Source organism: Phascolarctos cinereus, unplaced genomic scaffold (genome assembly GCF_003287225.1).
Source record: "Phascolarctos cinereus isolate Bilbo 61053 unplaced genomic scaffold, phaCin_HiC Scaffold_5;HRSCAF=322, whole genome shotgun sequence".
Classification (NCBI taxonomy): Eukaryota; Metazoa; Chordata; class Mammalia; order Diprotodontia; family Phascolarctidae; genus Phascolarctos; species Phascolarctos cinereus.
The window spans coordinates 435,010,669-435,037,493 of NW_027555958.1; the positions used below are offsets into that span (position 1 = coordinate 435,010,669).

At 39.6% G+C, this 26,825-nt stretch overlaps 3 protein-coding genes across 5 annotated transcripts in view; 2 read left to right on the plus strand and 1 right to left on the minus strand.

The window, feature by feature from the left end:
* The window catches only part of RPF1 (ribosome production factor 1 homolog), a 32,247-nt gene extending 13,802 nt beyond the window's left edge, over window positions 1-18,445 (plus strand). The window contains exons 4-9 of the mRNA XM_020988699.1: window positions 5,537-5,632; window positions 5,889-6,042; window positions 7,931-8,013; window positions 8,640-8,821; window positions 14,698-14,824; window positions 17,846-18,445. Coding sequence (XP_020844358.1) covers window positions 5,537-5,632; window positions 5,889-6,042; window positions 7,931-8,013; window positions 8,640-8,821; window positions 14,698-14,824; window positions 17,846-17,887 — 684 coding nt within the window. The 3' untranslated portion in view covers window positions 17,888-18,445. The remainder of the gene's footprint in view (window positions 1-5,536; window positions 5,633-5,888; window positions 6,043-7,930; window positions 8,014-8,639; window positions 8,822-14,697; window positions 14,825-17,845) is intronic.
* Window positions 18,446-18,543: 98 nt separating this feature from the next.
* Window positions 18,544-22,811, minus strand: GNG5 (G protein subunit gamma 5). Its single transcript, XM_020988700.2, has 3 exons — window positions 22,531-22,811; window positions 20,059-20,212; window positions 18,544-18,795 (listed from the first exon to the last, which is right to left on the minus strand). The coding sequence occupies exons 1-2, from the start codon at window positions 22,609-22,611 to the stop codon at window positions 20,087-20,089; spliced, it is 207 nt and encodes a 68-aa protein (XP_020844359.1). The 5' UTR covers window positions 22,612-22,811; the 3' UTR covers window positions 18,544-18,795; window positions 20,059-20,086.
* Window positions 22,794-26,825, plus strand: part of SPATA1 (spermatogenesis associated 1) — a 76,363-nt gene continuing 72,331 nt past the window's right edge. For all 3 annotated transcript variants that reach the window (XM_020988702.2, XM_020988706.2, XM_078156551.1), the window contains exon 1: window positions 22,794-23,157. The gene's annotated coding sequence lies outside the window, so the exon portion shown is untranslated. The remainder of the gene's footprint in view (window positions 23,158-26,825) is intronic.

Genomic DNA, 26,825 nt, shown 5'->3' on the forward strand with positions numbered 1-26,825 from the left:
ATTAGCACTCAGAATACAAAGTATGAAGAATAACGATTCACAGTAAATTGAAACCTATGTTGGAAACCAGGATCAAATGAATCAGTAGTTAATAATGTTCCAGATGAGTGTGAGTCTAAGGTATAGAAAGTATGTGTTTTTGCTGCAATCAGATAAGATTTTTATTCAGATGCAAGCTGATAATTGATCGGGGAAACATGATACTCTTTCAGTTAAACATGCCTAGTGTTCAGACCGTGAGGCTCCATGTCCAAGGCCTTCATTTAATTGGTGGCAGTGTTTCTTAAGTATGAAACATCCAAGAGGAAGTCCTATTGAATTTTGGCTGTACAAAAAGCAGAACTATGTATGTCACCACTAGTTTGAAGGTCTACAACAGAAAGTTTTAAACTCAAAAGAGTAGTTTAGAAGATTTGAAAGGTGTGAAGGTTTGTGTAATAAGAGTCAAAACTGCCTGTGCAGGTGTGACTTTTACGTATTTTGGAGTTGATATCTTTTGAAAATGATTATTTTCAACTTGTGTATCTATTTGGGGACTTATATTTAATAAGATTTTATGAGAAAAACAATTTTTTATTGAAATACTAAATTTAAAACATTTTTGAATTCTTTAAATAAATTTTGACTAATTTTAGGGCCCATTTTTTTCCTCCCACAAGATTTTAGATATTCAGACAATCAGCAAGTGTTTATTAAGGATCTGTAACGTACCAGGCATTATGCTGAACATGGGGATACAAAGACAAGCAAACCAATTCTTTTCCTCAAGTATCTTGCATTCTGATGGGAGAGGCAGCATGAGGGATGGATGCAGAGATAGATACAAGACACATATATAACAGATTCAGAGTAACCTGGGAGAGAAAGGCCTGGAATCCTAGTGGAACCAGGGAAGGCCTTCTATAGAAAGCAGTGCTTGAATTGAGTCCATCTGGAAAAAAAAACCAGCAGAAGGAGGAGCCACCATCCTGGGCATGAGGCACAACCAGAGCAGAGTCATAGATATAGGAGTGAGGAATAGCAAGCAGGTCCACTATGGATGAACTAGAGAAATGTGGAGGGGAAAGATAGGAAGAGACCAGCTTGTATGACATTTTAAATGCCACAGTTGTTTATAATTGATCCCAAATGGTAATAAGGCAGCTAGGTGGTGCAGTGGTTAGAGTGGTGGTCCTGCTTTTAGGAAAGACCAGATTTCAAATCTGTCCTCAGACACATTCTAGCTTGTGTGACCTTAGGCATATCAGTTCACCTCAGTTTGCCTCAGTTTCCTCATCTGTAAAATGGTGATAATGCAGCACTAACCTTCAAGGTTGTTATGAGGATCAGATGAGATATTTGCAAAGTGCTTAACACAGTGTCTTGCACATAGTAAACACTACAATAATACTTATTCCCTTCACACACCCCCATAAGAAGCCACAGGGTGGTCGAACTTAGATTTAGGTAAATCACTTTGGCAGCTGTGTGGAGTCATGGATGGGAATGAGAGAGAGGCTGGAGCAGGGGAGCAGCCAGAAGGATAGTATTTCAGTAGTCCAGGTAGGGTTTGAACTAGGATGGTGGTAATTTGAGATGCCTGTGGAACATTCTGTTTGAGATCTCAAGTAGGCAGATTGGTGAAGCTCAGGTGAGAGATTTGAGCTGCGTAATACAGATCTGGGAACCATCTTCAGAGATGACAGTTTGAATCCATGGAAGCTGAGGAGGTCAGAGCATCTAAGAGGTGGGAAGGATCTGAAAATTAATCAAAGTTGGTTGGGAGGTAGAGTGTGATCAGAAGTATTGCAGGTTGGAACAGCTAGGTGGTGCAGAGTCCCGGCCCTGGAGTCAGGAGACCTGAGTTCAAATTTGGCCTCAGACACTAGACACTTACTAGCTGTGTGACCCTGGGCAAGTCACTTAACCCCGTTGCCTAGCAAAAACAAACAAACAAACAAACAAAAACCCCCCAAAAAACTAGAAGTATCTCAGGCAACTTTTCAAAGTATTGTCAATTTGATTTTCAAGGAATACATCAGTTTCCATATGGACACTGTCTGAGCAGATCACAGTTGCCTCTTTAACTTAGTCTTTAAGAATCACTATGGCCATGGATAGAGCACCGGCCCTGAAGTCAGGAGGACCTGAGTTCAAATCCGGTCTCAGACCAAACACTTGACACTTATTAGCTGTGTGACCCTGGGCAAGTCACTTAACCCCAATTGCCTTTAAAAAAACAAAAAGGAAAAAAAACAAACAAGAATTACTATGGCCAAAAAATTAGTTGCTTTGTAGCCAACCTGGTAATCAGGCTTTCGAAAGCAGACATATAATTCACTAATTATTATTGCTTGTTAAAATATAAACACAAATGAACTAATGAATATTTTCATTATGAAGAGTCTGGAGGTAGATGTGATAACCACTAAAAAAAAATCACTCAGGAAAAAAAAAGAAATCGACTCTCCTAACAGGAAATGATTGGTTATTCGTGTGAGTCATTTTCAGGTTAGCTCTCTGTGTACAGTCAGACTATTGACTTATTAAAGCAAAGATCAAAACTAGTATGAAGTTAGAAAAAAGTGTAGAAGTGATATTATTTAACTGTACAATTAAAACATTACCAACTTGACTTATTTAAACAAGCTATTGGTGTTTAAAAATGGTGAAGGAACAGATATTGGAACTAGTGCCATTTTTGAAAGAAGCTTGTGATATCAAACAATTGCGATGGCAGGGAGGATGGAAGGGACTAGAATCTGCCGCAGCCAGCAGACATTTTATTTCCTTGCCAAATAGAGAAAGACAGTAATAGAAGTTTGGCCTACAAACTCTTTCAAAGGTCTTCAGAAGAAGTTTTTGTTCCATGGTACATTCTGTGTTCAGGCTAGACGCTAGGAGGTCAAAGATGACACAGTCCATTCTGTCTCATGGAGTTTACCCTCTCCTCGAAGAATACAGCATAGACACAGAGAAGCAGATAGAAAATAATTTTGGGGTGAGGGAGAGTAATAACATCTGGGAGACAGGAAAGATCTTGGGAAATGGCTTTGGGTTAAGTCTAGAAGAGGTCACCAGAGGTACCGAGACGGAACCATACTGGGAAGGAGTGCCTAGGCGTGGAGATAGGCATTGAGATGCCACAGATAGAGGTGATGAGAAGTACTGAGAAATAAGTCTTCAAGGAAGGCCCGTGCCAGTTCATGAAGGGCATTAATCGCCAAACAGAGGAGTTTGCCTTCTGATGAGCTGCTGCAGGTTCTTGAGCATGGTGGCACCACAGTGGGACCTGTGCTTTAGAGACATGAATTTGCCAACTTTGTGGGTAATGGATTGGAGGGTAGAGAAGTTGAAAGCAGGGAGTTAGTTAGGAGGCTATTTCAGATAAGAGGTGACAAGAGCTTGCACTTGAGTGGTGGTGGTATAAGGGGAGAGGATCATAATTACAGGATTATAGCTGGAAAAGAGAACTTCCTCCTTTATACCTGAGCCTTTCTGAGCTTGAATGACTAGCAGTACCAGAAGTCAAACCCAAATCTACAGACTCCACATCCAGTGCTCCTGCTCAAAGGTCTTGTAAAAGTAGAATTGATAAAACTTGGCATCTGGTAGTCGAGGGGCAGAAGGAGAGGGAAGAATACAGCTTGATTCCAAGGCTGTGAGTGAACCTGCTTGACAGGCGGCATTGTGATGCCTGTGACAGAAATGGGGATATTAACAGATTGGAGATGAGCAGTATTGCCCCAGAAAACAGTAAGAAACAGGCAGGGAAAATGAGTTTGTAAAAAGTTCAGTATTATAACCAGTTTAATATAGATCATCCCCCAAATATTTTTAAATGAAACAGTACAGCAGGCAGACCAAATATAGAAAAGACACAGCGGGGTTTTCCATAATAACTTTCTCCATCATTGCATCGTAGCATCTCCATCTCCATCATAGCATATTCTTCTTGCTATACATTTAGACTCTACTTCATAGTTCTTGGTATTGTGTAACACAGAAGAAAACATAGCAGCTAGCCATGATGAAACTGATTATCAGTGACTGAAGAGCAGTCCATAGACAGGGAGACAGATGATGAGATTTCTCAAGGCCTTCCTGAATGCCCAGCCTTTTGGCAACTAGTGGTGATGTGTCCTGTGAGCTCTAGGAGGACCTTATCACAACTCTTGAGGCAGGAGCAGAGGAAGATATAACCTGGTGGAGTCTAGAGAAATGGCAGGAACTGGCAATTTGGGGTAGGTCTGATCCAAGAAAGGCATCGAGTACTGGACAAGGAAGGTCTTGTCATGAAAACAGAGGCCAGAGACTTAGTTCTGGGTGTGACTAGGAAGTCTCTGGGAAGGAGGGGACATAGGCTGGCGGCCTGGTAGACCCTGTCTTTACAGTTCCATTTTTGACTGAAAACTGCAGAGATTAAAGATCCCAGGGTGCTTATGTGTTGACTATAAAAAAATAAAACATTTAATTTGGTTGACCAGTCTTCCATGCATATGTTAAGATCATAGAAATGTCTGAAAAATACAACAAATACCTTTGTTGAATCCTCTGATTATGAATATTGATCAAGGCATAAAACAGATGTGAGCTTGCTACACTTGTTTGCCATTGCCATGGAGTCCAGGACGAAGTCCAAGTGGAAAAGGGATTCCCTATGGATGTTGAGGTCCTTCAGATGCTCTCTTTGTAGGTGTTGTCCTCCTGATAACTGTGCGGAACTATCTAAATAAGACCCACAATCTTCAACTCTTTCCCCTTTCCACACCTCTCTACCTACCTTGCTCACCAATCCAGAGACCAAGCTGGAGTCTAGAGGAACTTTTGCCCTGGAGTTCCGCTCTTCCTAATAGTGAAGGCCTTTCCAACTCCCACTGTGCTTTACTTCACCCTCTTCTCTCTGGCTATGTCCTCCTGGGTTGCAGTAGACATCCTCACCCCCTCCAGTTTTGGAACAAAAATCAGTTGAGCTCTGCCTTTGTTCCTGGATGAGTGTGTCCGCCTGTTCCTTTTTGGCCTTCCCTGTAACTTTCTGGAACAAAGTGCCCCTCCTTGGTCACCACTTCGCTGGGTGTGTTTTCTCTTCCCTTTGGAATGAAGGTCCCTGAGGGCAGGGACTGTCTTTGATTTTGTTTTTGTATCCCCAACATTTAGTTTAGTGCTTGGCACATTCTGGGTCTTAAAAACAATGCTTTCTCATTCATTTGTTCACAATCTCTCAAAAAAAAATAGAGGAATGCTTATCGTTGAACAGATGACCTATAGTGCTGACCCATAGGAACTGTATATCAGTATACTTATATGCATATGTCTTGACAGAAACTGCAGTTACTTTGCTGGATCCAGAATTGAATAGGGAGAAAAAAATAAATGAAAGAATAAATGTTTGTTTTTTAATAAATTGATCTAAACAGCCAAGCTTTTCTAGGTTTCTTGTTGGGGTTTGTTGGTTTGTTTTGTTTTGTTTTGATATCAAACTTCCTTCTGTGCTTTAGGTCATTATCATATTTTTGCCATTATACTATTTTTAAATTCATGCATCTTTTGTTCTTAGGTTGCCTATGATGAAGCTACAGATGAATTTGCTTCTCATTTCAACCGACAGACTTCCCCCAAGATTCTTATTACCACATCAGACAGACCTCGTGGGGTAAACATATTTACTAAAATATCTGATAATAGCCCTGTTTGTTTAGTTTCCTGACTCTTAATATTCATTAGTTTTAACATTTAGCATCCTCTTTGTGAATAAGATAAATAATGAGATCTTGGTAATCCAGGTTAAGGCTGTCTTTTGGATTGCCAGTCTAAAACTGTGGTGTAGGAATGAAGTAGTGCTCTTGTCTGACTTTACTGTATGATTCTTTGTTATCATCATAAGAGATTTAAAAAGTTTTGTTTTGCAGAGAACAGTGAGGTTCTGTGAACAACTGTCTACTGTTATACCAAACTCACATGTTTATTACCGAAGAGGACTAGCTCTGAAAAGAATTATCCCCCAATGTATCTCCCGAGATTTCACAGATCTGATTGTTATCAATGAAGATCGTAAAATACCGAGTATCCTTTGGAAAAGAAAAATAAGTACATTTCTTCACTCTGGTTCTTTTTTTAATTTGAACAATTTGATATGTTAGTTACTACCAGCCACAGGCAGCCTCTTGCTGTTGTTTATCCTGTCTCAAGATGAATGTGTCATTGAAGCAAGTTTTTCTAATGCTTCTACAAGCTATCACCAAACTTAGGAATAAGAAAAAAATAAGTGTATTTCTAAAAATTAGTAGGACAAATTTTAGTGCATTAAGGAAGTCTACCTGTAATGTATCAATATTATTGGAATTAAATTACTAAGAATTCAGAAAACAGAGTAGAACTATTTTTCACGATGCCAAGACTACACATTACGCTTCTGCCACTTAATGACCTTTGATACTTTTGGGCTTTAGGCAAATCAGATGACCATTTTGGGCCTCAGTTTCTTCATCTGTAAAATGAGAGTAGACTAGATGCTTTCTAAGGTCCTTTCTGACTCAGTCTGTGATGAAAAAACTTTTCTCAAGGCAGTGTGCTTGAAAAAACAAAAACAAAAAACTTTCCCAAAAAAACCCCAAGCAAATTTGGTATCTTTTTTTTTTAATAGGACAGTGATATTTTCAGAGTAATGAATTGAATAAGTATAACTACACACTTATACTGATAACTTGGGAAACTAAAATAGGCTGAAAAGAACTTTGTGACAGGGTGCTCACAGATACTATCATTTTCCTCAGTTGGCTTGTGAGTGGAATGTAGCATAGTAACTACGTTATTTGCTTTGTTAATTCTAGCGTTTTCAAGGCTCTGTAATTTTGTTGGTGTGGGACTCCCTCTGCAGATCACAGCCCTTCTGGAGTATAGGAAATGGTCCTTGAGAGTTGTTGTGACCAAAAAATTCATCACTCTGCCACTAAATCAATGCTGAGCCTCTCCAGCTTGAGCTGGGCTAGTCCTTGGACGGTAGACATACAATCCATCACCAGACCCATATTTAACTGTTTTAGAAAAATATTCTGTTTCAAGGCAAATGCTGTCATTTTTTTTTATTGCTTCAAAAAGCAACAAACAAATGAAGCTCATTTTTCTCCCTATTTCTATTTATGGTAATAACAGACATTTATATGGCATGTTAAAATTTGCAGTACTTTGTATATATTATCTCACTTGAGCTTTCCATCAGTCCACTTTCCCTATAGTATGAACCTTTGAGGTTTAAAACATCTTCCCCAAAGTTGGAGACAACTCATTTCCATATACCTAGTGTAACAGATTTCTAGCCCCTGCTGCTAATACTACTGGTGCAGCTGGTATGGGTGGAATGTCCTAGATTATCTTGCTACTTCCCTGAAAGTCCAGGGGAAACATGACTGCTTCTTTGAGGCCTATCAATAAAGAGAGTAGAATGCTGAGCATTGGCACCAGTCATCTCCCCACTGAAATTGGTGAGCCATATAACATTAGAATTCATTGCACAGATAAGCCCCCTGGGTTCGTACTTCACTAGAGCTTAGCACACATGATAGGTACTTAGTGCTTATTCGTGGTCATAATATCTGTACATTGGAAGTAGTGGCTACAAGGTCAGAGAGTGGGGCCAAGAAGATAGTGACTTGTATAGGCTGTGTAGGTAGAAATGTATAGTTTGAGATTGACTTCCCACATGCCAGTCTGTAACCTGAGATATTTTTATGTATCTGGAAAAATGACTTAGTAAGGTTAGCGTAGTTTGTTTTTTTCCAATTTATTTTATTTTTCAATTAGCATGCATTTGTTTTCTCTCCCCATCCTCAGACCCAATTTAAAAGAAAACAAGATAAAGATTATAAGTATTCTAAGTATCCAGGAGACTAGTTTCATAAATTGCAGTATTTGGATCAGTTCAATTTCTATTCATTCTTAATTTTATAATCAGATGGACTTGTTTTAAGTCATTTGCCTCATGGTCCAACTGCTCATTTTAGAATGAGCAGTGTTCGCCTCCGTAAGGAGATAAAGGTAAGTTTTTTTGTTTATCCCTTTGCTTAAAGTATTACTATGCATATTTCTAAATTGTATCCCTCCTAATAATGCTTACAGAAAACTTTTTTTCTGTTCTTATTGAAGCATTAATTGTTTTGTTCTTTGCCAGAGAACAGCTTTTTAATTGCTTCCATTCCATTTTTCTAATTTTTAGAAGTGTACAAATTGTAATATTCAATTTTTATTTTTATAAATATTAGAAAATATAACATATTTCCCTTAGTCCCAAGTTTTCATAAAAATAAAGGCAATCTATAATGAGAGTTGCCCTGTCTTTTTGTGGATAGGATGTTCTTTAATCTGTAAGTAATTTGAGGGAACATTTGTCCTGAGTGCCTGTTGTCTCAGTCTCTGGTTTTAGACTGAAGTGACCATCAAGATCTAAAAGTCACAGATGTTAAATTAATCTACTAAGCTATTCTTTAAATATGGATGTTTTACTGTTTATTTTGAATAAATTCTTACTTGACGTTGGAATAAAGAATGCTTTCTTGCATCATTTTAAGCTGAAAACTAAAGAAATATTGGTGTGTGCTCTGCAGTTGTGGCTAGAACTATGTCAGCCCTCTTAAGCCTGTAGTAATTCTGCAAAATTGTTCCAGAGGAAAGGGAAAGAACCCACCCAACATTCACCTGAAGTAATTCTGAATAATTTTACAACAAGACTGGGTCATTCCATTGGACGTATGTTTGCTTCTCTCTTCCCCCATGATCCTCAGTTTATTGGAAGGCAGGTTGCAACATTTCATAATCAGCGGGATTACATCTTTTTCAGATTTCACAGGTAAAATTTTCAGTTATATAATAGAATTAATAAGAGTTCTTAAGCTGTATGTACTTTAAGAATATTAATAAAAACCTCTATTTACATGGCCTTTCACAGTTACAAAAGGCCTAATATATGTTGTCTTTTTTTATATTAATTATGTTTCAAGTGTCCCAGGGTCTCAGAGTTGGGAGCTGAAAGACTGTCCTGATCAAAGCTTTACCCTTAATAAGATCCTCAACAAATAGTCATCCAATCCTTGTGTGAAGACACCTGGTGAAAAGGAGCTAACTCCCTTCTGAGATAACCTTTTTAGAAGTTTTACCTCACAGTGGGCCTAAATTGGCCTCTCGAAACTTCTACCCATTCCTCTTAGTCCTGTTCTCTGGAACCAAACAGAGCAAGTCTGTTCCCTTTTTCTATGTGACAGCTCATTCATGATGTCTTCTCTAAATCTCCTCTTTGCCAGGCTAAACATGCATAGTTCCTTTAGCCCATCTTTATGTAATGTGTACTTGAGGTCCTCAACATCTTGGTTTCCATTCTCTGTATGCTTCCTAGCTTATTGATATCCTTTGTAAAATGTGGCACTTGGAACTGAACACAATATTCTAATGTGGTCTGATTATCAGTTTGTTGGATTTAACCCATTATTCTTGTCTGTGAACATATTTTGGAATCCTAACTTTGTTTTCTAATAAATTAGCTAGCTAATTTTGTACTGTCTGCAAATTAAATGAACATACCATCTGTGCCTTTGGCTAAGAGCCATGCCTACATCCCTGGGGAATTTCATAAGATTCCCACCTCCAAGGTGATATCCAGCTGTTAGTGACTATGCTTTGATTCTGACCATTCAAACAGTTTGGAATTCACTTAGCTGTATTGTCATCTTACTCATATTTCTATCTCTTGTCCTCCTAAACGAGATAGACATTTATTCAAAAGCTTTGCTAAAATGTAGGTAAATGAAAGCATTCCTTTGATTTACTAGTCTAGTAACTTGGAGAGTGAATGAAGTAAATGGGGTTTGTCATGACCTGTCCTTGATGAAGTAATGCTAGCTTTTTTTTTTGTAGCTCTTTGTTAAGTGTTGCATTAAATATATCATCTGTAATTTGGTCAAGAATTGAAGGTAGGGTCACAGTTCTATAGTGTGCATTCCCTCTTTTGAAAATTGGAAAATTTGCCGTTCTCTAATCCTGTTTTGCTTCTCTTGTTCTCCGTGATCTTTCAGAGATCCCTGATAATAGCTTAGTAGTCACGTCTGCCAATTTTAGGGCTGAAGGATATACTAAGTTCATCTTGGCCTGGAAATGTGAACTCATCATGGTCAGAGAGAGATTGTCGTTACTGTCTGTCTACTAATCTTGGATATCAGCTCCCTGTTAGTCATTTTTATTCTCTTTACTAATCCAAAGATCTTTCTTCTTAGAAGAGAAAACTGAAGTAAAATAACTCAAGCACCTGTACCTTTCAAATCATGTACCAATTATCAGTGTCATGCCACAACACTCAATGGCACTTTTATGCGCAAATTATCATCCTTCTGTTAGGAGCATTAGTTCCTCTTACCGGTATATTGTGCATATATTTATAGCTAGCCAAGACCATTGGTGTTATTGTTGGCTCCTTCCTTGGATTTTTTTTTCTCCTTTGAACTACTGGGAATTGTCTGTTTTCTTCATCTTACATAGCAGCTATTCTATAGAAGTATCAAGTTGGTGAGATATACATAGAAAGTTATCTTCATTCTACCTTTCATTTTCAGCTTAAAACCCTTTTGAAGATACTCTTACCAGATATTGTTAGGTGGATTCCATTCTGGACCAGGAGCTTGTCATTCCTGTTCTTTAAGCTTCAGTATGGAATCTATAAATACCTTTTGTTGGCACCATGTCTTTAGTGAGAGATTCATTTATCAAATCGGCTATTATCTTCAGAAGGTATTCCTTCTGATCTGAGAACAGTGATGAAAACGACACTTAGGTTCCTGAGGTTTTTGCCCAAGATTTTGTTGTCTTTAGCAGTACTTGGTAGATTTTCTATGTTAGTATTATTTGTGTCCATAGAATTCGCTAGAAATGGCTATAAGTTATCTGGTTTATAAGTCTTAGCACCAGGAAGGACCTTTCTGTTGCTGTTTGAGGCCAGCAAAGGACTGCTTCAGTTCCCTCAGTAGGAAATTACCCGCCTCTCCTCTCTTCCTCCTAAGACCCTTCCAGTGGTGGATGTCCACTGTTATCTTTTGGGGGACAACCAGCTGCCTCTTCCTCAGAGAGTTCACCTTTCTATGCTTGCAAGACTCTCACAGCCATTTTTTTAGCTTCACATCTTCTCTCCTTTTGCCTCTCACTTTCTTCTACCTGGGCAGCTTTGTTTTCTGTTTCTTAAGATCCTTTTTTCTTTGTCTTGACAGGGAAGCTTCTTTTTATTTTATATTTATCCCTTTATTCTCCCTGATCACATGATAAGGCACTCCTTGAACCCCTTGACTTTTTTCTGAGGGGGACCATTCTGCATTTGGAGCATAGATAAGTCATTTGGCTGTGGTAAAAATAGCATGATCATATACTTTATATATGTCAATGCAAAACTCACTCTGCCCTCCCTACTTGCTGAAATTGAAGATTTGAGTCTTGTCCTCCTCACTAGTAGCTCTTCTGTTGAATTGCTGTAACAGGATTTCTTGTGCCTCCACAATAAACTCTGGAGCTATCACCATCCTCTCCTCATTACTCCCTTATAGCCTTGATAGACACCTACCTTCCTTTCTCTTTTCATGCTAATGTTTCTGTTGTCTTGCTTACCTTGTCTTTTTAACTGTTTTAACTCTGCCTTCTTTTCCATTTGGGGTCCTTCCTAGTTAAAATATCTGGCCTCCAGTTTCTCATGAATTCTCACTTCCCATCACCAGTTGCTTTTTGGGCATTTCTAATTAGATGTCCTGGGGTATCCTCAAAATTATTATGTACAAAACAGAACTCATTATCTTCCCCCTCTGTCAAACTTCCCTGTTTCTGTCAAGGGCACCCACTGCTTCTGGTCACTCTGGTTCACAGTGTTGGGGTCATCCTTGCCTCTTCACTCTCCCTCACACTTGTCAGTTGGATCCATTCCTTTCTCTCCACTCCTTTTTACCTGGACTATTGCAACAGCCCGTTAGGTGTTGTCCCAGCCTCCACACTCTCCTCTCTCTAGTCAGTCAACAAGTGTTTATTGAGTTCCTCTATGTGCCCAGGTAACTAGGTTCTGGGGCCACAAAGACAAAAGTCTCTGCTTACATCCAATTAAGAGAGACCACACGTATATGGTCTGTGTATAAACACAAGACGTATACAAAGTAAATTCAGAGTAACTTTGGTGGGTTGGGGAGGCACTAGGAGCTGGGGGTAGGGAGAAGGGAATAGGAAAGATCTCATATAAACTGGTGCTTGAGCTGACCTTGAAGGAAGCTAGAGATTGTAAGAAAGGGGTGAGGAGGGAATACTTTCCAGACATAGGTGAGGAACAGCAAGGTTTGGGGCAGGTTTCATTGGATTGTAGATGGAGTGAAGCCTGGAAAAGGTAGGCTTTAAATGCTGAATAGGAGTTTAATAGAGCCCTAGAGGACATAAGAAACTGCTGGTGTTTATGGAGCTGAGCACTCCTTGTCCCCAGTCAGACATGTGTTTTATGGATTTCAGTTTGGCAGTGTGAAAGATTAGTAGGCCACTTTAATCATTTAGGAGGGGTGCTTAGGGCCTGAACTTAGAGTATGGCCATGTGACTAAAGAAAAGAGAGTGAGTGGGGAAATGTGGAGGGAAAATTGACAGGACTTGGCAGTTGACTGGATATGTGAGAGAAATGAGAAGAGTTAAGGAAGACTGATGTTATGAAGCTGGGTGACTGGAAGGGTGTTGGGGACCTTAACGAAAAAAGGGAAGTTCCTAAAGTGGGTTTCAGGAGAAAGATAATGAGTTCTTTCTTGCACATGGTGAGTTTAAATATTCATTAAACAGTTTTGGTGATGTAGGAATGGTGCTTGGGCAGAGAGTCTTAAGGCTGGACATCTAGACCTGAAGGTAAATTTGTGGGAGCTTATGACATAACCAAGAGAGTATATAGAGAGAAGACATCCATAGTAGTCTGGGGCTGTGGCTGTAATTACTGGATGGGACTGGATTGTTATTTACCAGCAGAAAGGTCTGTGAAGGGAGTGATTAGATAGGAGAACCAAGAGAGAGCAGTGTGATCAAAACCCAAAGGGGAGAGAATATTTATGAGGCAGAGTGATCAAGAGCGTCAAATCCTTTGAGGTTAAGATGAATGAAGGTTGACAGAAGATCTTCAGACTTGGCACTGAAGGTAATTGGCAAGTTTGGGGGATAGCACTTTCATGTGAATGATGAGGTTGGAAACTAGGTTGTAAATATTTGAGGAGTGAGAGGAGGAAGTGGAGACAGCTAGTGTAGACAGATTTTTCTAGGAGTTTGGTTTTAGAAAGGAAGAAAGATTTTAAGATAATAGCTTGAGGGAATGGAATGGTCAGGGGAGGGTTTTTTAAGGATGGAGGCCTGGACATGTTTGAAGGTAGCAGAGAAAGAGCCAGTAGATAGGAAGAGATTAAAAATTAGAGGCAGAACTGCCAGAGTGACATATAAAAACTACAGAGCTAACTCTCACTCAGAAAGGCAGCAGTTCCCAGTTGCCTCTAGGATCAAATAGGAACTCCTCTGTTTGGTGTCTACAGCCCTACAGAGGCTAGCTACAGCCTCCCTCTCTCTAGGCTTTTTACCTATTTCTTCCCTTTAGCATACTTAGCCAAACTAGCCCATTTACTTATCATTGTAGACAACAAGGTTGAGTACAGTTAGCTAGATGAGATGCTAAGGTAGACTGAAAAGAAGTCAGACAAGGGAACACAGTGTTAATTGATGTATTCACATGAAACTCAAGAAAATTTTGAGTGTCATGCTTCATAATTGTCTGAGGTCCCATCCGGTTCAGTATTTTTATCAGAAACTTAAATGAAGGACACTATACGTGGTATTCATTTAGAGGACATAAAAGCTAGAAATGGAAAGATTAACTAATCTCTCGGTTAAGAGAATCAGGATTCAAAAAATTTTGTCAGACTGGAGCAATAGGCTGAATCTAGTCAGATTCAGTTTAATAGGATAAAGTCTAGCCTTTATGGTCAGTAAATCAACTATGTAAATTGGGGATAGATGGCTAGATAATTTTATTTAACTAAGCTCAGTAAGCATTAATAGTTTATTAATAGTTTATATTCCTTCAATCTCTCAAACAAATGCAATTTTAATAATCATTAATAGAGCTGTGTCTAGAATGAGGGCAGTGATAGTCTTACTGCTTAACTAGTCAGATAACATCTGGAATCATACTGTTTTCCCGTTCTAAGTACTGTGTTTAAAAAGTGACATTAGCAGGGAGAAATGAGGCCAGAGAAAGGCAGTTAGGTATATGGTATGATGGAGAGAAAATATGTTGCTATGTAAGGATTGAACATAGAAGAGGAATTTGATTTGCTCAGCCTCAATACACACCTAGGACCAGTGGATAGAAATTATGGAAAGCCATATTTAAGGAAAAATTTCAAACAAAGCTGTCTAGAAATTGAAGTGGACTGCCTTGGCAGGTAGCAGGTTTCTGCTCATAATAAGGATATCTAGTGGATGCTGGATGATTACAAGTTGCAAACGTTAACTGGGAAGATTGGTGATTCCAGAAGGGATTCATCTAAAAGACCTTTGGAGTTGCCATCCATCTCGAAGGTACCCTAGGCTCTGTTCTTTGTCATAGGGAAAGGAACTAAGACAGCTGGTTTAACCTCTAGTTAAAGATGAATTTTTAAAAAATAATTTTATTAACTTTTCCTTTGTTGTTCAAGATACCTTTTTAAGAGCGAAAAGAAAGTGGGAATTCAAGAACTTGGACCACGTTTTACCCTAAAATTGAGATCTCTTCAGAAAGGAACCTTTGATTCTAAATATGGAGAATATGAATGGGTTCATAAGGTATGTGTTACAATATCTGAAATACTAGTTGATCAATCAGTTTTAAAATCATGAAACAAAAAGGAAAACCTCTTCTAAGTGATCTTTAAACTTTAGGAATGAGGTCCATTCTGGAATCCTGACTTCTGACATGTTTGTGTCCAAGTTGGAGCGGATAAAAGGATTAAAGCAGGGGTGGGAACTCTGCGGCATTAAGGCCAATGTGGCCTTCCAGGTCCTTAAATATGGTCTTTTGACTGAATCCAAATTTTCGAGAATAGATCCTTTTGTTTTTATTAGTGCATTTTTGTTTGTCTTTTATATTGTTATTTTTAAAATGAATGTATTTAAAATACCAAAAAATAAAATAAGTTTCAAGGAAATAATCCTCCCAGATTGACCAGCACAGTTAGAATATCCTTAAGCCATAATGGCTAAATTGATGGCTGCTGTGCTCATTATTTAGTTCTAACTTCCCCTGCCTGACTGGTGCCCCTTCCACTTGAGGCTGGCTGGCAAGAATTTAGGGAGGGTTGAGTATGCCATTTTATTACCAGCTTTTGATAATGGTGCACTGTTTCTATTTGAAATGAAGTTTGTGAATAGTTGTGTAGCTCGACAGTATTTTTAAAAATTCTCTCTGCTTAACAGCCCATCATGTCAAAGAAGACCTAGAGAAAGCTGCAGGAAGAAAACAGATTTTTTTTTTAAATGAGAATTGGGAATTGCAATATTATCTTGTTTCTGCTAAAGACAAGATGATTTGCTTGCTTTGTGATACTGCACTTTTAACATTAAAGAAATTCAGTGCTCATCAGCATTATAACACTCATAAGGGCCACAAATATTTTAAATTGGAGAGGCCTGAAAGGTTGTATTGCAGAAATTAAAAGATGAAAAGCAAAAGCAAAGACAGTTTGTTCAAGCAGCAGTAAGACCTGGAAATAATGCCACTGAAGCTACTATAAAGTAGCTTATGTACTTGGAAAAAGGGGAAGTTATTCAGTGATGTAGAAATTGTGACAGAATGCTTTGTCAAAGTTGTAGGATGCTTAGGACCCTCCCCCCAATAACATTTCAAAGTACAGACTACCTCTTTCAAGGAGAACCATAACTGATCAGCAGCATTGATTACAGCCTTCAACTTAACAACTTCATGCAATACTTGGAAAGGAAAATATCTATTATCCAGTCACTTTGGTTGAATCAACTTATACCACTGACTCGGCATGTGTTTTATACTTCATTTGGGTCATAACAGAAGATTTTCTTTACTACAAAGAGTTACTTGCTTTGGGCACTTGCGAAGAGAACATGGGAAATAGTTACTATCTTCAACAACTTTCAAGATAAATGTCATGAAGTTGAACTGAATTTGATAAATTCAGTGTCTGTACAGATGGTGCACCTTCCATGACAGGAAAGCATGAAGAGTTTATCGCGTAGATTAAAAAAAAAGTATTAGCTCTTATTTCTTTTCACTGTATCTTGCATCAGCAAAGTCTCTGTGCTAAAGCTACTATTGTAAGTGACACTAAGCAACAAGTTATAAGTATTGTTAACTATATTTGTGCAAATGCAACACGGCATCATCAGTTTCATAATAAGCTGAAGTTGATTGATGAGGTATTCAGTGTGGATTTGCCTTATCATTCTAAAGTGCGTTGGCTATCTTAGGGACAGGTGTTAGCCAAAATTTTATCTCTGTGAGAACAGGTAGTTAAAATTTATGAAGAACAGAATCAGCCTTGTGAATTAATTATTGAAAGAAGGTTTCTATAGAAATGCTGCATTTCTGTGTGATATGTCAAATCAAAATGACTTGAATATTTCTTTGCAAGGTAAAACTAAGCCTACATATGATACGTGGCAAAAAAAATCCAAGCATTTCGTAAGAAGCTTTCTTTTTTCAAAACTCTTCTTCAAAAGGAAATTTCTGGTGAACATTTTCCCCAGTTAGCAAAGATCATTGATGAGCAGGGTGGCATATGCGAATCTTTTGAAGAATACACAGCTGTTAGAGACCTATTAATTGGAGAATGCAGTGAAAGATTCACTCACTTTGATTCACTCAAATTAGCATTTCAACCTCACCTAGTTGATATCTCCAAGGCACATAAAGAACTACAGATGGAATTGATTGAGCTCTCAGTAGATGACATTTTAAAGTCATTGGGTTTTTTTTGCTAAGAAAGATCCAACTAAAATACGGAAAAATGCAGTAGAATACCCATACTTTTGGCAACATGTCCGAAAAATGCTTTCTTGCATTTCAACCACGGATTATTAGATCTTCATTCTCCTACCTAACCCAAATCATAACGCCCTTAAGGTCACAAATGACTGATACTCGTCTAGAGGATAAACTGAAACTGCAGACCTCCATGCTGCAACCAGATATTCAAATGCTTTCTAACAGAAAGCAGACACAACAAAGTCATTAAAAGATTAGTTAACTTTAAAATTAACAAATAATTTCATTTTTTGAAATCAAGTACATAATATTAGATTTTTATAAAATAATGTACATTTTCAAGAATATTATTTGTAAGTTTCTTGAATGCAGCCTTATTTGATTACAAGTAAATATTAACGCAGCCTTCTAACATGAAAAGGTTCCCCACCCCTGGGATAAAGATTAAACTATTCTGTTAACAACCAGTTTTTTTCAAAGATCTCTAGAAATACTTGGTTTGAAAATTGTGTGTAAGGTAATCTGAAATAGTTTCTTCTTAACAATCAAGTAGAACACTTATATTGGGGCAATAATTTTTGCTTTAACAAGACTATTTATTATGGCTTAGACTAAACCTAATTTTTTAGTTCATGGGGAAACAGAAAGCTTTTGACTCTTGGTACGCAACTAAGGCTCTAATACCACATAAATGTAGAAGATCTTTTCTCATGTATATGTGCTATAGATTTTATTAGCTTTAATTTTACATTTTAAAATGTATATTTATTTTATTAACTTTAAGCTATCTTTACTCTTGTACCTATTTGTTCTACTCAAGCCATTTTTTTTTTGGTTTGGATTTTTAGCCCCGGGAAATGGACACAAGTAGAAGGAAATTTCATTTATGAAGTACTGAAAAAGCCAGATTGGACATCACCTATTTTGAACTGTTATTTTTTACTGAAGAGACCTCATCTGAAGACACATTCATTTTTCAGCCATATATTTGTCAATGAAGGTCCTTTCATTAATTGATTATTCTTTGAATGTATCAGCTCTTTGTAGTAATAAGTGAACGTTGGAGTATGTTCTTTAATATATCTATTTTTTCTAACTTTCACCTTGTACTGAAAGCTGGGAATAATGTATAACTTCAGTTTGTTGCCTGGTAGAAGAAAACTGAATGAATAGCTGAAAGAGAATTCGACTAGGAGTCCAGAGAGCCAGATTCTAGAACCTCGGTGGTCACACACCAAGTCACTGAAAGAATCTCTTTGTGTCTGTCCATCAGATAGAGGATAATCTTGCAAATAGCATATTCTGTGATGTTGGTATGCTAGGGACTAGAAGAGAGGAATAATTCAGTAGAGCTTTCCACTGCAGAAATAACTCAACTGACATCCTTTGTGGACGGGATCAAGTTTATGTACATTGAACTAAATAAACTACATTTGATTTCAGGTTTACCCTATGATTCTTTTTTTCCCCCCTTATTTAATATATTTTATTTTTACCCTATGAGTCTTTGAAACCCATTATTAACTCTTAAAGAACTACAAAAATGTGATTTTCATCTGAATACTTTATTGTATTCTTGCCAGTGTACAAAACAGAAATCAATGAAAATTCGGAGAGGTAGATGAGAAAGTCTGACACAAGTTGAAACTTGGATGATTAACTTGGCACATGATTACACACATATAGATTAAATGTTTGTGCAGGCTTTAGAATTCTCTCTCCTTTGAATAGTCACAATTCACATCACAGAACATCAAGTCACATCACAGATCCACATATGAAGACGGGATTCGGAGATCTGAAAGAAAAGTTTACACAGGAGAACAATTACTCTTAAAGAATACATTTGTATGTCATAACTATATAAAAAACAAGCAATCCTAGAACACACCCAAAATGTGGGATAGAGTATTTGTAGCGAATCAGAAGACATGGATTCTAATTCCTGCTGTATCTTTTGCTGTCCTGTGAACTTTTAACGAGTCATAACCAGAGTCTCATCTGTATGATAAAAGACAAATGCCTCTAAGAGTTATGCCAAATAACTTGCTTGTATTATACCCATTATTCATTTCATTTGTGAATGGAGCTAGATTAGAAACACAATGTTACATATAGAATATGATACTCTGTAACTAGTAATGGAAAGAACCCTTTGTATTAAAAATACTTTATACTGGTGCCGCAGTATCTTGCATGGTTGTGGTGGTTACCTTTGAATACATGATATTCATACATACATGGGCTTGTTTGTACACTCCCAGATTACAAAGAGAGCTCAATTAGGGAGGTACAACTGGAACTCGGTATTTTCAGGAAGCAACTTCCTGAACACTGAAGATTTCAGAATTTCTATAAAGGGTGGACCTGTTAACACTCCTTACACAAGAAAAATTCAAATAGAGACTAAGGCTGCTTATTTTTCTTCTAGCTAAGCTATTGAACTATTTCCTTGGCTATTTTAGTGGATAAACTTTTTTCCTGGCTAACTATTTGTAAGTTAAGTGGAAAAAAAGAAAAAAACAACCACCACCAGGTTTTGCCATTTAAGCTTCAGTACGCACAAAAAAAATACTATCGGATTGTCAGGGTCATTTAGTTTTAAAAGTGCAGTTTCATTTTCCTTAGATGATTTAGTAAATGCCTCTATACAATATATGGAATGATTAAGTTTTTTCTAACCATTAGCTTCCTAATTCTCTGGCTCACTATCCAAACAAGTTGATTAACCCAATTAATTCTAGAAAATTCAGTAATTTATGTCTGAATTCAGAATTTGGTATTTTACTGCACTAACAATTCACATCCAGCCAAAATCTGTAATGGTATTCTCAGGCCAGTTTTTAGTGTGTACTTAGCTAAAGAATATTCATCTTGAATTGGTAAGGTAGCTAAATAGAACAGCACTTCTAAGTGTAATTAGATACATTACTTCAGTAGAGAGAACTGGAAGCATTTGGGAAAAGGTGCAGACAAACACATCTGGGGAGCTGTCAAAAATGGAACTGTTCTCAACAAAGGAATTAACCTGTTGGGTTTTTATTTTTTTAAGGTAACTTACCCTTCCCAAGTAGCTTAAGATCATCTTGCTACAGGAAAGAACAGACTTTCTGGGGCCGGAAAGGATTAGTACTGGAAGATACCCCAGTCAGCAGGGGATCATTCTGGGCATTTTGCAGACAAAACTGTTTCAAATCAGCAGCAGCTTGAGAAACCTATTTACAACAAATAGAGAACAAAGTGTTGTTAGGTGATGGAAAGATTGTAATGAAGGTTTTTCTCAGCTCTTTGCTCAAAACAAACAATATCATACCTCAAACAAGATATGTGCACTAATTAAAGGCTAGGATGCATATGCTAAGTGATCCAGTGACATGCTGCTTATGAACAAATACCCCTTCTGATTCACTTCAGCCTCTCAGACTTTACCATTGCACAGAATTGGACTTCAAGCTTGCTGAACTTTGTTATTCTGCTCCCACCGCTATCTTTCCACCTTTCCTTTGCTAAATTTTCCTGTCTCCTGTGACCCTGAGTCCCTAGAACCATCCCTATTTCACCATCTCCATCACTGTGGCTTCACTTGTTTTCCTATCCAGCCACTTTAAAAGATGTTTCACACAAGGTTGGACCAAATTATCCCAGGTGCCTTCTAATTTTGATTTAAGACTTGTCTAATGAGGACAATTTTTAAATCATTCTGGAATCTGCCCACTTTCAACAGTTTCTGTATACCATGTTATATAAGAAAGTGCTTCCCTTCCCCCCTTAATGTGTAAATATGCCTTTGGTCCACAGAAGCCAGTAAGGGAGAAATAGCTGACTGAAGAGAGAAATGGGTTCAAATCTTGCTCTTTGAGACTTAACTAGCTGCGAATATCCTTTAGCAAATAACCTGAGTCTTAGTTTCCTCATCCAAATAATGAGGCTAATATCTGAAGTGCCAATAAATCTCACCAGGGTTGCAATGAAAATCAAATAAGATAATGAATGTAAATCAATTTGCTGGTCCTGAAATTCTGCATCAAGTACCACCTATTCCTCAACCCTACTGTCTAGCCCTGTCCTAGTGACAAAGGTGTGTATATATAATAGAGCTAGCCAACAAAGAAATTACAATGCAGTTGTAGAAATGAAAGTCAATTAGCATGAAGCAATTAAGGCAACATTGCATCCTGATATAATAAAGGGTTGAATTACAAGCAATAGTTGGAAAATGGTTAGTATGTAACAGTGCTGACATTGTAAAAGGAGTTTAAGAAAGATCAAGCAAGGGCAGATTCATGAAGAGATAGGATCTGAGCTGGGGCTTAACAAATGGGTGGGCTATAGATTGGCAGTTTATAAATGGAAGAATATCCTAGGGTAGCCAGGTGGCCTGACTGACCCGAATGAGTTTCTGTTTAGGAGGGGCATGACAAGGTCACAGAAAGTTTCTTAGAAGTCCTTAAGCCCAATCCCCTCATTTTACACACAAGGAAACTGAGGCCCAGAAAGGTTTAAGTTCTTTGCCTTGCAAGGTCACACAAGTCAAAAAGCCTCAGAGGTGGGAACACTACTATCTACTCAACTGCATCGAACTGGACAGCACAAAGAACGTTTTGTAAACTACAGAGTGCTCTATGGAAGCTATTTGTTCCGCTAGCCCAAGCAGACTATTTCTCTCGTGTCCTGGGAGGGTGCATTATTTTATTTTTTTTTTCTCATCTGCTTAGCCCTCCCCTGACTCCCTCTCTTTCTCCCTCCCACCCTTTTCCCCCTATGCATAAAGAGAAGCAAACCAAAAATTCGCTAGGGCGAGTTAATTTCATTTTTCTTCTTCCGTAGTAAGAATGGTAGTTTGAAAAAAAAAAAGTAGAACCTGTAAAAGATCAGCTCAAGTTTTTCTTCCTGTTCTCAGGAGACGGAAGAACTTAAGACCTGAGGAGGATATAAATGCTGAACCCAATTAGAAACGGGACAGGAGAGGAGGCTCGGAATAGGTTTCTTTTAGGGGACAGACGTTTGTCGGGGTAGGGGGAGGCAGAGAAGGGGCGGGTCAAGGAAAAGAAGGGGAAAGCGACATGGTACAGGGCAGCACATGGGAATCTGAGACTGGAACCTGAGACAGAAACAAAAAGAGTGCGGGGCACGGCTCAAGAAATCACTGAAGTGTCTTTGTCCCCGTCCCCCCCCACCCACTCTACCCGGGTGTCACTTGGGGCAGCAACTCCCAAGTCCGGGGTTCGGGGGGACTGGCGAGGGAGAGGGTCCCCAGAATGACAAAGAGTCGGGTGTCTAGGGAAGAGTCCCCTCCCTCCCCCGGGGAAATTCGGAGGCGCCCCAGACACTTGTTAACCCAAGTGTGGCAGGGGCCAGTCGGGGGGCTGGGGTCTTTGAGGGGCTGGGATATCGCGGTTTGGGGTCTCTGGGTCTGGGGTCTTTGCGGGGCTAGGATCTTTGGAGGGATGGGGTCTCCGGAGGGATGAGGTCTCGGGATTCGGAGTGCGAGCCCCTCCCGGGGCTGCAGTGGGTATTTGGGGAGGGGGCTCACCTTCACGCGGTGGAGCCCGGCCTCGAGCCGGAGCTGCTGCACCACCTTCCTCATGGCGACGACGTTGGAGCTGCTGGACATGGCGCAAGGAGCCGGGCTCCGCGGTCGGTGGTCGGTGGTCGGTGGTTGGGTGGTGGGTGGTGGGTGGTCGGGCAGACGTCCGCTCGCTCCCTGGCTAGCTGAGTCTGGCGGCGCGCCGGGCGTGTGGTGCCTATAAGTACCCGAGGGTGTGCGCGCCGGGCGGGGGGACAGGCGCGGGGAGGGGGGCGTCGGGGGAGGGGGCGGTGCTACTCGGAACTTTGTTTCTAAGTTTCCGGTGCTCCGCCAAGTACCGCCACCCTCGCAGCGCGCATGCGCCAGGTCCTACACCCGCTCCCGCCCCTCCAGGAATCGCCTCCACCCCGCCCCTCTTGTTCTGCAGCAAGCCCCCCCCTCCACCTCCCAGGCTCCCGGAGCTACGGCGCGCGCCTCGCCGGGTGCGCGCTAGGGGCCGCGGGCGGACGGTGGGGCTGGGCGCGCCTCGGGAGCGCGCGCGCGTGTGCGCGACCGGTTCGACGCCCCAACCCCCTCCCCTTCCTCCACTGCGCCTTCCTTCCGAGAGAGCGAGCGAGCGGAGGGAGGGGAGCGGTAAGAGCCCGGGCGGACCCCGACCCCGGACGAGGACCCCCTCCCCCAGGAGACCGGCCCCAGGGGGGCGTGGAGGACGCCCGTCCGACGGACTGAGGGGATCCCCGACTCTAGCACGGCGGGGGGCGGGCACCTGGGAGGCCGCCAGGCAGCCCCTTCTTACTGGGGGAAACTGAGGCTGGGGGGGACTAAGTGGTCCTTACCCCAGCACCCCCTTAGACAGAAGAGGAAACTGAGGCACGGGACGGAGTAGTCATTACCTCGGCACCCCCTTAGACACCAGAGGAAACTGAGGCACGGGACGGAGTAGTCATTACCTCAGCACCCCCTTAGACACCAGAGGAAACTGAGGCAGGGGGCAGAGTGATCATTACTTCAGTACCCCCTTAGACACCAGAGGAAACCGAGGCACAGGATGGAGTGGTCATTACTCTTTTTTTTTCACAAAAGGATACTGACATCCAGAATGAAGTGTTAGAGGGCAGATTCAAACCCAGGTCCACTGAAAACAAAGCCACTACTTTTCCCACTCTACCCCACTGGCTTCCCCTTACTTCTCCCACCCCCAACTCCCTCAGGAGGAAGACGGGTCCCAAAGAGTCATCTAGGCCAGTGGCATCAAACTCAAATAGAACGAAATCATTAGTAAGGATCCCAAAACTGTCTGTTGGCTTAGAAAACCACCTATTAACAGCATGTATGTTTTCTTGTATTTCTATTTTGCTAAGTATTTCCCAGTTACATTTTTAATCTGGGAGTGGTGTGGCCTATGTGTTTGACAACTCTCATCCAGTCCTCTTTTCTCATTGTCCATATGAGGAAACTGAGGCCTAGAGAGTAAATGGCAGAGGCCAAGTCAAGTTATCAACAAGTTTTTATTAAGCTTAGGCTGTGTGCCAAGTATTGTGCTCAGTGCTGGGAATATGGAAAATCACAGAAGAACCCTTCTCTCCAACTCCCCTTTGAAACCACTAGGTAGATACAAGATATGTACAGAGTATATGAAAGAGACTTCGAGAGGGGAAGGCTTTGGCAGCTGGGGAGGAGGGTCCGGAAGCTTCCTGGAGTAAGCGGGGTTTGAGCTGAGTCATGAAGGAAGTCGGGAAATACAAGAGTTGGAAGTGGGGGAGTAGAACATTCTGGAAGTTGGGGACAGTAAGTACAAAGGCGAAGAAACTTGAATTTAATGAGGCCCAGACAGTAAGGTGGTGGAGGCCAAATTCAAATCCAGGCCCAATACTTTAGCCAATGTACAACTACCAACTGACCTCCTGAGCTTTCAGATGTCAGGACCTCCTGGGCCTTCAGAGCAAGAAGGGACATTAGAGGTCATCTAACCCAACTTCCTTAACTTTATACATGGAAAAAAAAGACCACAACCTAGAGCAGGTCATTTCACCTGTGTGGTCCTCAGTTTCTTCATCTGTAAAATGAGAGTAGTTGGTTTAACATGTGGGTCTGAAATGTTTATCTTGGAGATTAGCTAGCACACTTAACCAGCTAAAACGTCTAAGTGGTCAAACTCTGGGCAATGTTTCGACCCCCCTAACTTTTTGTTAAGAAAGTATGTTCTTTCATAAAATCCTGAAATCTAAGTTCACGTAGCTCATACATGTGTATTTCTGATTATGTGGCCCATTATGTAAACAAATGCATATACTCTTGGTTTGTGTCAGAGTTGCCAAACTACAGCCTAACATCCAGAGCCAGCCTTAAGCCTGTTTTTGTTTCCCCTTTGAGCTAAGAATGGTTTTTTGTTTGTTTGTTTGATGGTCAGTTGGGGTTAAGTGACTTGTCCTGAGTCACCCAGCTAGTAAGTGTTATGTGTCTGAGGCCAATTTGAACTCAGGTCCTCCTGACTCCAGGGCCAGTGCTCTATCCAAAGAATGTTTTGTTTTGTTTTGTTTTTACATTTTTAAACACAATAAAACTTTGTAAAAACCATTTTTATTTGCGGGTGTACAAAAACAAGCAGCTGGCTAGATTTGGCCTCATGGTTATAGTTTACCACCCCCTTAGTCTGTGTGTCATAGGTTTTTAAACACAGTCTGCAGTAGATAAATTTCAAGGAGCCCATAAGCTTGGGTGAAATAAAGGTGTAGACCTTTATTTCAATATGATTGATTTTCTTTGCCATCCAGTATATTTTATTTTATGTATTTAAAAACATTATTCTGAGAAGGGGATCATAGTTTTCAACAGATTGCCAAAGGGTTTGGGGGATCCATGACACACAAAAAAGTTAAGAGCCTCTGGATTAAGTTTTCCATACAGTGCATACGGTTAAGCTAACTCCACAAAGTAGGCCGGAACAATGTTTGTCACTTCCTTCATGAGTATATACTATGTAGAATATACCTGAACTTTCTCTAACTGCTTTCCAGAAAGGCTGTACGAATTTATAGTACCTATTTTCCTGTAACTTTTCCAACATTTGTCATTTTCAAATGATTGCATTTTGAACTTTAACATAGGAAGATTTGATTTGATTCACACAATGATTTATGTCATATCAAACTAGACAAGTTCAGGAGTTTGTATAATACCCCAAGAAATTAATCAATCACTACTATCCTTAAAATGGAATTCTTAAAGTCGTACCCTGCTCTAGGGTTGTAGCACTATTAATTTATGTAGAACTTAAATAACTTTTCTGATGTTATACAAGCAGTTCAAAGTATGTAACAGAACTTAGAATCATCCATGTGGTTCCTTTATCATCAGTAAGAAACTACCTGATTGTAGTGCTCTTTGGTAACTTCCTTCATGGATAACAAATTATCACTTAGCTTTAAACATAAATTAATGGGGATCTCATATCCTGACAAAATTCAGGGCGGTTAGTCTCATCTGAAACGTTCATTCTTTTTTGTAGATCTGTGCCTGGAGAGAAATCCACGTGTTGAGATTCTGATAATATCATTCCAGATAGTGGAAAATTTAAGTTTGCGCAGATAACTAACAAAATCTATTTTAGGTAAAATATCACACATTTTCATTTGATGAAAAATGGGAGATGAATTACTCTGAATATTAAATCAGTTCTTGATCATGCCCTAATAAAGAAATTTATTAGATCATTTGGCAATAATTGTAAAGAACATGGTTTTCCTTCGTATGAATTGACAGCTCTGCTCACTGGGTACTTTTCATTTAGTATAGATTATTTTTCTGCATTCTAAAGTTCTAGTTTTAAACCAACTTTAAAATCATTTTCTCAAAGTTTTATTTTAAAATAAGTTTATTAATATCTTTTGTTTTAAATTCCCTCTATATCTTTCCCACTTACCTGTTCCATAGAGTCCTCCCATATAAAAAAAAAAAAGAAATTAAAGAAAAAAAGAGGAAGAGAAAAATCAGCAAAATTGGTCTATATATTAAAAAAATGACAACATATGCAATGTTCCCCGACTTGTAAGCCTCACCTCCAACCTCTGAAAAGTAATGGGGGATGGGTGTCTTCTTATATTTCTTCTTTGGGATCAAGCTGGCTTTTTCTGATTTTGCAGCACTCATTTTTGATTGTTCTGTGGTTGTTGTTGGAAACATTTACATTGCTGTAATTATTGTGTGTATGGTTTCTTGGCTCTACTTTGTATCAGTTCCTGTAAGCCTTTCCATGCTTCTCTGTTTTGTCTTATTTATCATTTCTTACATTTTTTTTCCTT

Coding starts and splice junctions, on each gene's coding strand:
- GNG5 (XM_020988700.2), bottom strand. CDS start 22,611: ATGTCCAGCAGCTCCAACGTCGTCGCCATGAGGAAGGTGGTGCAGCAG. Junction 20,213..22,530: donor CCGGGCTCCACCGCGTGAAG/GTGAGCCCCCTC, acceptor TGTTGTAAATAG/GTTTCTCAAGCTGCTGCTGA.